General features: G+C 41.3%; 1 protein-coding gene across 6 annotated transcripts in view; it reads left to right on the forward strand.

Moving 5' to 3' along the window:
• Nucleotides 1-12,756, forward strand: part of adamts17 (ADAM metallopeptidase with thrombospondin type 1 motif, 17) — a 417,430-nt gene that overhangs the window by 318,778 nt on the left and 85,896 nt on the right. For all 6 annotated transcript variants that reach the window (XM_067598186.1, XM_067598185.1, XM_067598187.1 and 3 more), the window contains exon 16: nt 9,461-9,541. In XM_067598186.1, the coding sequence (XP_067454287.1) occupies nt 9,461-9,541 (81 nt within the window). The remainder of the gene's footprint in view (nt 1-9,460; nt 9,542-12,756) is intronic.

Here is a 12,756-nt window from a genome sequence, read left to right on the forward strand (position 1 = left end):
ACACAATGCACATCGGCCTTTGAATAATGGAGGTAGACTATTCCATGCATTAACTCCGCAACACCAGTGAAATCCTGGAGTTACAGTGGTACCCATTGTAGATAATTGTGCATAATCACCTATGTGATCAATGATAGTATGGTACTGTGAAGGTTGTAGGAAACCCATATTTTGACCTCTCTTTGAGCCTTGCGATTGCCCATTTAAGCAGACGTCAAAAATATCAGAAGAGTTCACTAAAGTTGAGGATTTAATTGGAGAAATAGACAAGTCAGTAAGTGTTTGGAAGTGTTTCATGTAAAAGTTTGGGCATCCCACCAGTGAGTGATGTTGTTCAGGAGCATGGGATTTAGTGGCGTGTATTCTAGGAATATATTCTCCATTCTGTTGGCTAATTGAGATATTGGAATAAATCACATATTGAGTCATTTTCCTGAAAAAATTATTTACTTTGTTGACTGGATCAGTAGTTTTACCAAAGTATATATTATTAGATCTTATTATCGGTCTAATTGAATCTGTAGATAGTTCATACGCTCCTTTCTTAGGGTGAGGCAATCTCTGGGCATGGACTTTGTGCCAAACTGGGGCGTCTGATGTCTAAACGATAAGTCTGACCACTTTCGAACTTGTATCAATGGATTCGTGACGAAAATTCCTACTAAAATATGATTTTTAATGTAAGATTTGGCCAAAGTCATGGGATTTATGAGGATATTTCACAAGAAGAGTACCCTGAAATCCTTCTCTCCAGCTGAGAGGGAGAGAGAGAGAATGGGAGGGGGGGCATGGGTGAAGTCAGACCTGTCAGCCCAGGTCTGAAAACATCTATATGCCGGTGATAGAAGCCCTTGGACTGCGCCACACTCCAGTTACTTAGTGTTTTTACACATTAGTGTTCAATCCGTTTTTCAAGGAGTACATGTGCTCCTAAATGAAAAAACTTAGGAGCACACATATAACTTCAGAAGCACACTGAAAAATGTTCAAGTAACAGTTTCTTAAAGAAAACAATTCATTACATACATATTTACAATTTATCACATACATATATAAACTCTTTGTGTGTGTGTGTGTGTGTGTGTGTGTGTATGTGTGTGTGTGTATGTAAATCACAATTTATGTTGTTTCTGCAAAAATCATAATCACGATTATCTTGTTCAATATTGAGATCACGATTATTTAACACGATTACTTTTTGACGATTTACATTTTTGCCAATTGCCGATGTTCATATATGCACATATTTTTTCCCACTTGGCTGAGGAGACTATTACACATGTAATCATATATTGTACTAATGATCAAGAAAGACTGTAGTCTATATGAGGGAAGAACTCAGGAAGACTGGAGTTCCAGAGCACAGCATTAAAACTTTAATGGACCTGCCATGAGGGTGGAACAGCAGTTTTTTTTTTTAGTTTATTAGACAGACGGGATTAATGTGTAGGATTTAATCATTGGTTAGTAGTGTGAAGCGAAGGGTGGCAGTAATGCACCTAATACGCTGGTTGCTGTTGGGCCTCAAACCACAAGGTCACACAGAGAAGGCCTACATGTAACCTGTGAGGCCTGACCACAAGGTGCTTTTTCCTTTGTTTCCCCTGAGGAATAGCGCCAAAATGCTGCTTACAGACAATGGGAGTCCATTGCAAACTCCATTTCCAAGGATGCTTTGCGATTTTCACACCTCAGCAGGGAACAGTCAACATACAGTCCCTCATTGGCAGAGACGCTCCTGCAAAGCGGAGTGTCCTGATGACGCAGCCATGACATCACCGCCCCTTTAAAAACTGAGCATGCCCTGAAACACACGCCTTTCCCATGTCGCTGAGCTAGGGGTAACTTCTGTTCCTCTGTGAGTCAGCTTGACTAAAGGGAGTACCCCACGCACATGTTTTCCCCTCATCAAAGACTCTCCTCGCCGGACAAGACGAGACTTCGCCCGTGTTCACCCGAACACATTCCTGGATCCGAGAGAGACAGCTGCTGCAACCAGCGTCTTCAAATTCCCTCGAGAAGGAAGAAACAAAGTTTCTTCAGGAAGAAGTGGAACTTCTCTGCCCCGCTCGTCTTCACCGAGTCGACTCTGCTGTTCTCTCCGCCACGCCACTGAGAGCCAGCTGCCGTGATTTTCGCCGATCGTGCGAGAACGGCCACCATCTGCATCTGAGCCAAGGACAAAGTTGAACAGAAAGACGGACTACACACACACCCTGCTTGCTTTCTGAAGTGGCCAAGTAAGAGGCATAAGTCTGGGCAGAGGCCGTGTTAGTTGTGTGTTTTTTTCAGCATCAGTGCTGTTGCTTAGCATTTAGCTTTTAGCTTGTTGTTTTAGCTTCTTGTTGTGTGAGATGACGGACCGTCGAGTCCATTTTTCTCTGCTTTACTCTTAGGAGTATTTTAAGTTTGATGCCTGTTTAGTTGTGTTCACCATGCCAGACTATTTTGGGTTTGTCCCGCTCGGGATTACTGCTGTGTTTGTGCCACTGTGAGTGAGAAAGTAAATTGCTTTGTCGATCAGAAACCAGACAATGTGCGTCACAGACTGCCGTCCGTATGTGCGCTCTCTGTGGACAAAGGAACTCCTTCTCTTCCCCTCACGATTGCTTTCTCTCCTCCTCCCTCTCTTGCGACTAACACACACATACGTGCGTACAGATACATGCACCGACACCTTTTTGCACATCTGATGGTCAGATAACGTTGGACAAAACTTTGCTTTGTCTTTCCTTATCCGCCATCAGACACGTGTGTTTTTCACGGGATTGGATGCGTGCAAGACGCCGACACCAGGCAGCGCCATTTTGCTTTTGTTTAGCCAAGACACCGCTGTACTTCCACCATTCGGGTCTCGCGTGAAGTGACTTCTTCCCACAGTCATGGATTTCTTATCATTGTTATTTTAAATTTTTATAATAATTAGTAATATATATTTTATATTATATATTTACATTATTTTATATTATATATATTTTAAAAATACTGCCACTGCCACTAGCATCACTTAAACAAGAAAAAGAATCTATTTGGGTACTGTGATGCTTTGAGTTTAATGCTAACATCAACATGATAACATACTCACAATGACAAAACATGCAGATGTTTACCAACCAGGTATAGTGTTTACCATGTTCACCATCTTAGTTTACCATGTTGGCATACTAACATTTGCTAATTAGCACTAAGCAAAATGCAGCTGAGGCTGATGAGAATGTTATTAGTTTTGTTGGTATTTGGTCACAAACCAAAGTATTGGACAAAATAAGTGAAGAGATCACCAAAGTGATTACAGTTCATCCTGAATTCCATACTGTGCATGTTTGGTACAGACAGGAGTTAGCTCCCTCTTTCATTCATATTAAATCAGAAATTTTAGCCTTATCAACTACGTTCTTAGATCTGAATCAGTATTCATGAGCAAGTAACTCAGTTGGCTGCATGTGTTATTTCAATGTGTCAAGTACTTATTAATCAACATTTCATATCGTCTGCTGCTCAATCACATTTTCAGGTTCAGGAGCAACAGGTTGTCAACATTATTTAGGCTAACACTAAAAAGTGTAATGTTTCTGCCTCTTCAGTAAACAAAAGATATACATCTCAGTTGAAGCTGAACTACATTTGAGTTTTGATTCTGTTACAAATGTTGAAGGCTAAATCTAATACACACCATAAGTGGAATTGAACTAGATTCAGACTGATCAAATGCAGTCACACCCTAAACCTAACTTATCAAGGCCTAAATGCATTGGAAGCGATAATTGATGCGTGTCAGATGATGCTCCTACGGCACACTGCAAGCTTCAGATTTGAAATTCCAACACCACAGAACCAACACAAATTTGTCATTTGTCCTTGTATTAACCGCAAGTTTGATGTAATGAATGAATGAAAAAGAGAAATGCAGAGGAGGAAAATGAAACTGAAACTAAGAGCGTCTGTGTCCACAGTAAATCATTTGTTGACTGTTTGATGGTTATTCATATGTGCGTTAAAATGTGACTGCTGTGAAATAATCAGAATATAACGTTTTATTTTTCTCATTCAGAGGTTTTGTTCTCACTACCGCTTGCTCTCCTTGCTCGACCACCGCCCCTCTCTCTCTCGCTCGCCGGTGCTCAGCTGACTTGCGCTATCTTTCTCTTTTTCGGCTGCAGAGAAAACAGCTTTAGGCGCTGGGTCCTCAGTTGACGCTCCAAAAATCGAAACAAGGTTGGAGTAGGCACGTCAAGGCAGTTTGACGCACGTCATAACACTTCTAGTGCATTTCAGAGTTAAGGTCCTTTTGAAAACCTAATTACTGTTGCTGTGTATTGTTGGAGGTCTGTGGAATTGGAGTCCCAGAGAAGGGTGACGCCATCCTGATTTTAAGTAAGTTTGCTGTGTGGTTGTGTATGGGGTTAATGAGAAGGTTTCTCTGTAGAGATGTTTCTGTAGATGTTTAGGAAACGCTTGTAGTTTCATAACCTAGGAATCTTGACTTTGTTGTGAGGTTGCTTGCTTCTTGCCTTAGAATCTGACTTGCTCTTCTTAAGGTTTTATATCTCCAGTAACATCCAGACACAGATAAAATGGCCATTGAGAAATAGATCCTAGAGAGGATAGGGCCGAGGGTTGGTCCACAGTATATGGAAACACTGAGAAATAGTCCAGTAAGGGACTAGTTAGAAATAGTCCAGAAAGGGACTAGTGAAGTCCAGTTGGGACTAGTGAGTAATAGTCCAGTAGGGGACTAGTGAAGTCCAGTTGGGACTAGTGAGAAATAGGCCTATACAGGTTCCGGTAGGAAGAAGTAGGATGATTTGTTCTCCCAGGGATGACTGGTTCTCCCAATACTTAGGATATATTTCATTTTGTAGGGATCTGATTTGCTCTCCTTACACAAATGAAAATGACTTGTATCTTCTGAGTAGAATGTTGATTGGAAGGATTTGAAAGTGGATTGTGGGCAAAAGTAAATGTAAATGAAAGTTTTTTTGGAAGGGATTTTACAGAAAGACAGTGGGAAGTTATTTTAGCAGAGGGTTGGTGAAAGTGTTGACTGGTCCTGTAAAATACATGTATGGTAATTGGTACCAAGAGCTTAAAATTTGTTGCAACAAAAAAAAATAAAAAAAAGGAAAATGTGATAAACAAAAATTTTTTTTTCAGGAAATAAATGTTGAGAAATTGGGTGAGAAATTGCTCATTTGCAGCAACCCAATCCACATCAATCCTGTCTATGGCACCTCCAGCAGAAAAGACCTGTATCTGAAGGTCCTTTCACTGAAAGCATGTTAAGTTTCAGGACTTCACACTCCTTTCTCCTGTCAGACACCACACCCGTAAATCTATTAGGGCGAGATTTGTCATGTACACTAAACTGTACCATCTATTACGCACCAGATGGCATCTTTTTAGACTAACCAACATAACATAATAGCTGTGCAGCCCTGATAGAAAATCAAAATCAACCCATTTGTGAAGAGAAAGGGAAAGTCTATGATAGAGTAGTTTCCAGTGTAACCCTGTCAGTATGAGCCTCTTCCTCTAATGATGTTGGTTTGATTAAAACTGGCTAATATTGCTAAAACAGAATATCTCCCTGCCAAGGACTTCACAGTATCCTCTCTCCCAAAAAAGAGAGAAGGCATTCGTCCTGTAGTTCAATCTCTGCTAAACCAAGAGATAATAGTACCATGCAACAGCCCATACAACATTCACTCACTTCCTGTTAAAAAGCCAGGCAAAACCAGAATAAATAGATTTAATAGAACAGAATAGATTTATACAGCACCTATGAGCTATCATTGAAGTAGTGCTTCCCCATTTCCCTCTAGTTCCAACTACTGTGTTGTCTTCAATACCTGCCAACTCAAGTCACGATACTGTATCTGACCTCTGTAGTGCATTCTTCTCTGTTCCCTTACATACAGACAGCTGGTATTTGTTTACATTTACCTAAAAGAGTCAACAATATACATTCATCAGACTAACTCAAGGGTACACTGAGTCACCTACAATTCTTTCCATGAGGTTCATCTCTGAGACAATATGTAGATGGTCTACTTTTAGCCTTTCCCTCTGCCTCTACTTGCGAGATTGACACTGTTGTCCTTCTCAAGGCTTTGGCTGAAAAGGGTCACAAAACCTCACAAAAGAAGGCTCAGTTGTGTCAAGATGTGGTCCAGTATCTGGGACACACATTACAAGGTTCTGCACGGAACCTTATTTCCTCCAGAGTAAAAGCCATATTAGAGGTGTCCCAACCCACAAATATGTCACAGATGAAGACATTTTTTAGGAATGATGGGTTACTGTAGACAATGGCTTCTGGATTATGCATCTCTTGAAGCACCACTCCAAGACATATCCAAAACCTTCAGCCGGTACTCAGTCTCTTACCTGGTCACAACAAGCCGATGAGTCATTTAACAAGTTGAAGCAGACATTGTTGTCAACTTCTGCACTAGGGCCTCCTAACTAGAATCAATCTTTGATATTCTTTGTACAAGAGAAATGTGGATTTGTGTAATCTGTCCTCACCCAGTGCTATAACTCTTCTTGCAGACATGTTTCCCTCAGACTAGATCCTGTAAAGAGAGGACTTTCCCTTGTCTGAAACTATAGCTGCAAGTGCACTTGCAAATAACAAATCTGCTAATGTTATTTCATGTTCATCTAAACTTTGTCCTGACCCCTCAGAAACTCTTCTGACTCCAACTCTGATCTTGTTCTCTATACTGACAACTCTGCTTATATAAACATGGAGTGCCATACGCAGGCTATGTAATTTGTGAAAATTTTCAGTTATTGAAAGCGCTGCCCTGCCAACCTCAAGTTCCGCCCAAGTACCTGAGTTATACACATTGATGACAGCTTGTCACCTAACAAAAGGTAAAACTCAAACCATTTACACAGACTCCAGAAATGCTTTTCAATGATGGCATTATTTTGGTATACTGTGGGCAAACCAAGGATTCTTTGGGGACACCTGGGGTCCGTTTCACAAAGCAGGTTCAACAAACTCGGAGTCTAATCCTGAACTCTGAGTTGATCTACTCTGAGATAGGAAACTCTGAGTTTCCGGTTCCAGAACAGCTGATTTGAGTCAGTTATTTCAACTCGGAGTAGTTTCACCTGGAGTTAAGCGCATGCACCACAACTATAAAAAGCCAGCATCAATGGAGCCCCGATTCAACGAGTCACCATGGCAATGGGGAAGAGGAGGGCTGCGTTTTTCACCCCACTAGAACTAGAAATCTTAATGCGATAATACGGCGAGTTTGAACATGTTTTCAAAAAGAAGTGCAACACCGCTGCAGCTGCAAATGAGAGGGAGATGGCGTGGGAGAACATTGCTGCTCGGGTCAATGCGTAAGTTTAAATGTAGTCCTTTGCAATCACAATAATATTATAGAGGAAAACTGCTTGATTGGTCGCCTATTAATTTATTTCATTTAGGTCCAATCCCATGGGGGAGAAGCGCACTTGGCAGCAGTTTAGGATGAAATATAAAAACATTGTTCAAACAAGTAAAACCTCGACATAATCTCATGGGGGTACCTCATTTTGATCATGTTTTACATTGTAAAGTAAATATTAAGTGGCTGTTTGACTGTGCAGTTGTTTTATCCCCAACATAATGCTGGTTTCACACACATAAATGTCTTCTCATCTACATCATGTTCTGTTAAATAATTAAGCCTATTTAAACTAACACAGACTTCTACTCAGCCAACAGAAAGAGGGCAGATATCCATAAAACGGGTGGTGGCCCAGCACCGCCACCTCTAACGGAGGCAGAGGAGCTGGCCATAAGCCAGAATTTAGGAAGGCCAGTGGCTGGCTCCGACATTGTACAAAAAACTTCCGTTTGCAAAGAAACGCAGCGCAACACACAATATCTGCTGGGATGTGAGAGCATGACTACGATTGGTAATGTTGCAAATGTAAGGACGGATTAGGTTGTGTATGTAGATGATGGACTGTGACGTGAAACGGTATCTCTCAAAGAGATAATTGTCTGGAAATGCTAGAACATCTATGCGCGGTCTGATAACCATCTCTCAACGAATATTTAATTCTCTGCGCGGTAATGCTGCACCTTCATCCACGGGATCGTTATCAAAAGGACATGCCATGTTAGTGAAAAAGTCGCCACCTACTGTGCCTAATGGATTTCTAATATACTGACTCTGATTTTTTTAATGATTTTTTTAAATGACAGACGGCAGAACTAGGCTACGCCAAAACTTGCCTGCTGACTGAATGACTGAGGAAATCAAATGGAGTGTGTGGCTCTGAAAGAGGGCGGAGACTGAGAGAAACTCGAGGTTCATTGAGAAAAACCTGGTCCCAACCAGGTTAGGTTCATAGAGTCTGTTACTACGGTAACTGACCAAGAGCTTAAGTTACCCCTCTCTCTGAAACAGGCTAGAGTTATCCCTCTTTCTCTGGTTTGAGTTACCTCCCTTTTTGAAACGGAAAACTCAGAGTTTCCCTCATTTCAGGGTGAACAGACTCTGAGTTTTTACTAAACCTGCTTTGTGAAACGGACCCCTGTTCAACATTGCAACTTGTTTGATGATTGTTAGTTGCATGCCAAATACCCATCTATCATCTATGATGATCTTGTTTCATGGTGCAATGTTTTGGCTGACCATGCAGTTAATTAACATTTCTGTCTATGTTAAATCTTGTCCTCCCATACCTGCTAACAATCTCGCCTTTTTTAGTTATGTAGCCCTCATGCAGGAGATTACTGATGTGAAGGAGCATAGGTTGTGGCTTTCTCATGGATGTAAATATGTAAATGTCTGTGGGTCCATAATAACAGCCGTGTTGTGGTGCCCACACCTCTGTACCCATGGCTAGCTCACATGTCATCCGGCCCGTTACATGTGAGCAAAGGGAGGATGTGTCAGATAAATTGTAGAAGTTTGAGATGTTTTAGTGTCCGTCTTGGAAAAAAAAAACAAAAACAAAAAAACCCAAAACAAACAAAAACAAACAAAAGGATGACACATCCTTCCCCATGTGGACCTTTTAAAAGCTTAAGAGTGAAAATTTGCGAATGTGAATGTTTTCTATATATGTGTTGAGGTAAATGGATTCTAAAATTGGCCAGAAGTCTGAAATTGCAGAAATAATCATCTCTGTTTTCCTCCGTGCTAAATATCCTTAAATTGTAGTCCTAATGCACCGAATGAAAAAACAAACAAACAAACAATCTTATTCTTTTGTGACCTAACCTCAACTGTTCAGCTAACCCACTCTTAGGTAGAGACTGTCCAGTTTCCTCCAAGATACAATTCATGCCATAGCCTCCAACCAGAGGACTGAGTCTGCATCAGAGAGCTCCACCAACAAACGCCTTGAAACCCTTCTGGTCCAGACTGTATGTCTTGAATAATGAAGACATACATTATGAAATAGTGAATCTGTTTTCACCTATCACCATATTTCTTTCTCTCAGGCTACATCGAGGCTGTGGTTATCCCTGCAGGAGCCAGGAGGATCAAAATTGTGGAGGACAAACCTTCACATAGCTTTCTGGGTAATTATGTCTTTTACAGAGATCAAAAATGATCACTGCTAACTTGTTCACAAACACAATATAATATTTCTCTGTGAATATTTGGTAGCTGCTGCCAATATGCTGTATTGTAGTGTCACACTACTACTACTCTGCTCATTTATATTGCATCTACAAATCATATCTGGATGATGTACTAGAGATCCTTGTGGGTTCTCAGGTTTCATAGTATCTGAGACCCTGTGTTGGGCAAGTTACTTGAAAATTGTAATCAATTACTGATTACACATAATATAAAAGTAATTACATTACTCATCACTCAGCAGCAAAAGTAATGCATTACATTACTTGTTACTTTACTTTCGTTACTCAGCCGTCACCTCCATTAAAGTTGCCTTTGAACAACTCAGAATCCTCCACACCCACATGCTGCACCCTTTGTATTCAGCACATGTAGAAACAGAATATGAGACATTGTTATTTAGCAAGCAGGCAGGATACAGTTTGGAAGAATTTAGTGACCATCCAACAACTAGTGTTAGCATAGCCTTGGTGACTACACACAGAACTCCACGATTCAGTTAGTGATGCATGTGAATAAGACAACTTTGGAATTACTACATTTCTCCTCTAGCGGAGCAGTCTTTTAGCTGAACACAAAGACCACACTTATATGAACTCTCCATTAATCTCGGTAAGCATGTCGACCCGCAAGTGTAAAAGTAATGGAATGTTACTGGGATTTGTAACTGTAGTATAATTATGGAGTTTCAAATTACATAACTGTGAGGAAGCTTAGCCAGCGCATCAGGAAGGTGATAGGAGGCAGACTCAGGGACTTTTTCAGTAACTAAAGAAAGTGATTTATTCAGTCCTGTGTATCCAAAAACAAGTTACTCACATTCACTATATTCACATTCAAGCAGGAAAACTAATCTTTTCAGTTGAGCCACTGGGTACAGGTCCAGCTGACTGCTGGGTTAACATGGCTCCATCTTGGCTTCAGTTCCTGTTCAGTCTCCGAGGAAACAACAGGAGGATGTGGATGTTCTGCAGGCAGACAGAGAGAAATACAGAGATGGCAGCAGATCCAACCAAACAGCCTCAAGTTGCCACTGAGAGAGAAAATATGAGCACATATAAGAAACCCTGGAGCAACACTTCCTGCTGTACAGCTGGATTTAGTTTTTACACCAGTGGAAGTGTCGACAAAGCAGCTGAATCTCTCCATTTTACATTTACATTTCATCACTTAGCAGACGCTTTTATCCAAAGTGACTCACAAGCGAGGCAAGACAATCACGTGTTAGAGGACAGTGAGTCTGAAAGAGCTGTTGTACAAACTTTCAGGTGGCTGACCAGGTACAAATGTAATGAGAGCACTAGAAAGAAGTTGTATTTTTTAATAGTATATATGATTATGAAAGTCAGAAACAACTGGAAGTGGACAAGTGCATAAGAAAAAGAACTAAAAAGGTTAGAGGGACTCAAGTGTTGAGGTGTTCATGGAGGAGTTGAGTTGTCAGGCATTCAGTTTCAGGCAGCAGACTGTGTGGAGTTGGGTAGCTCATACCACCATCGCAGAACCACAGGAGTCTGGATCATGATTTCATACCAGGCAGTGATGGTATTACCAGACGTTGTTCATTTGCCAGATTGGAGTGGATGGGAAGGGACATATGGCCTGATGAGTAACTCAGTGTAGGATGGTGCCATTTCATTTGTTACCTTGAAGGCAAGCATCAAAGCTTTAAACTTGATACAGAATGCCACAGGGAGCCATTGGAGGGAGACGAACATAGGTGTTAATGAGCTTGTTTAGGGTGGTTGAACACCAAACGTGCCACTGCATTCCAAATCCTCTGCAGAGGTTTAACAGTGCATGCTGCAAGTCCAACCGGGTGTGAGTTGCAGTAGTCCAGTTGTGAGATGACCAGCACTTGGACAAGGAATTATGTGGCATGCTCAGACAGGTATAGCCAAATCCTCCTGATGTTATACAAAGTGAATCTGCATGACTGGGAGATTGGAGGACAGCTAGTCATCAAGTATTGTAGGATTCTTTGCAGACTTGGATGGTAATAACAGGGATGGACCAAGCTGTGCAGTGAGGTTGTGATGAACAGCTGGACTCGCAGGGAAGACAAGAGGATCAGTTTTGGACAGGTTCAACTGGAGGTGCCGATCTGTCATCCAAGCAGAGATGTGGTCTAGAAACGCCGAGATGCATGCTGGGACTGTTATATACTCTGGGGGGAAGGAAAGGAATAGCTGGGTGTTGTCAGCATAGCGTAGCGAATATGTATCAAATGTATAGTATAAAGAGGGCCAAGCAGAGATCCTTGACGAACAACAGTGGTTACCATGACTTTGATACCTCTCCATGACACCCTGTAGTACCTCCCATACAAGTTGAACCAGCTGAGCACACCTTCTGATGCCGAGGCTGGAGAGATTGGACAGGAGGCTCTAGTGGTTCACTGTGATGAAGGCAGCAGATGGGTCAATCAGGATGAAAACTGATGACTTATCTGCTGCTCTCACTGACCTTAGGTAGTCCATAACTGCCAACAGAGCAGTCTCAGTAGAGTGACCACTCTTGAAGTGAGACTGGTCAAGCACGTTGTTCTGTGAAAGAACATGAGAGACTTGGTTACAGGTACAGGTAGAGCACAGTCAAGTGTTTTAGATGAGAATGAGAGAAGAGATACTGGTCTGGAGTTTTCTCCATCTGTGTCAATGAGGCCGAATATTTCTTCTTCTATTATCTGTTGAACAAAATACTGGTTTCAGACAGAGGGGTTTCCAGGATATGAAAAGATGTGGGGCTAAGCCAAGTTCAACCAGGGCTCTATCCTTTTTTTGGTGTGTGGGCTTTGTACTGTATTGACAACCATCAAGTCCCAAATACAATAATAGCACTGAAATTCCTGTTTCTGCACAATGATAGGCATATCTTTCCAGGAAACAACTTACAGTACAGTAAAATTTATTCAGAAATTTACTCTAATGATGAGTATATATGGTATATGGAAATGCTTCAATAATGTGCACAGTAATGCCACTTGAGTGAATATTGTGAGACGCAGCATTTAAGCAGCAAAACTGAAAAGTGTAATCATAAATTTGACAGAACAGAGGGAACTCTCCAGAGGACACAGAGTTTAGACTTTTAGCTACTTAAAATAAAAATGCCCTGACACCTCAGATGGCGCTCAGGATTCATCCTGCTTTAT

Source organism: Thunnus thynnus, chromosome 1 (assembly GCF_963924715.1).
Source record: "Thunnus thynnus chromosome 1, fThuThy2.1, whole genome shotgun sequence".
Lineage (NCBI taxonomy): Eukaryota > Metazoa > Chordata > Actinopteri > Scombriformes > Scombridae > Thunnus > Thunnus thynnus.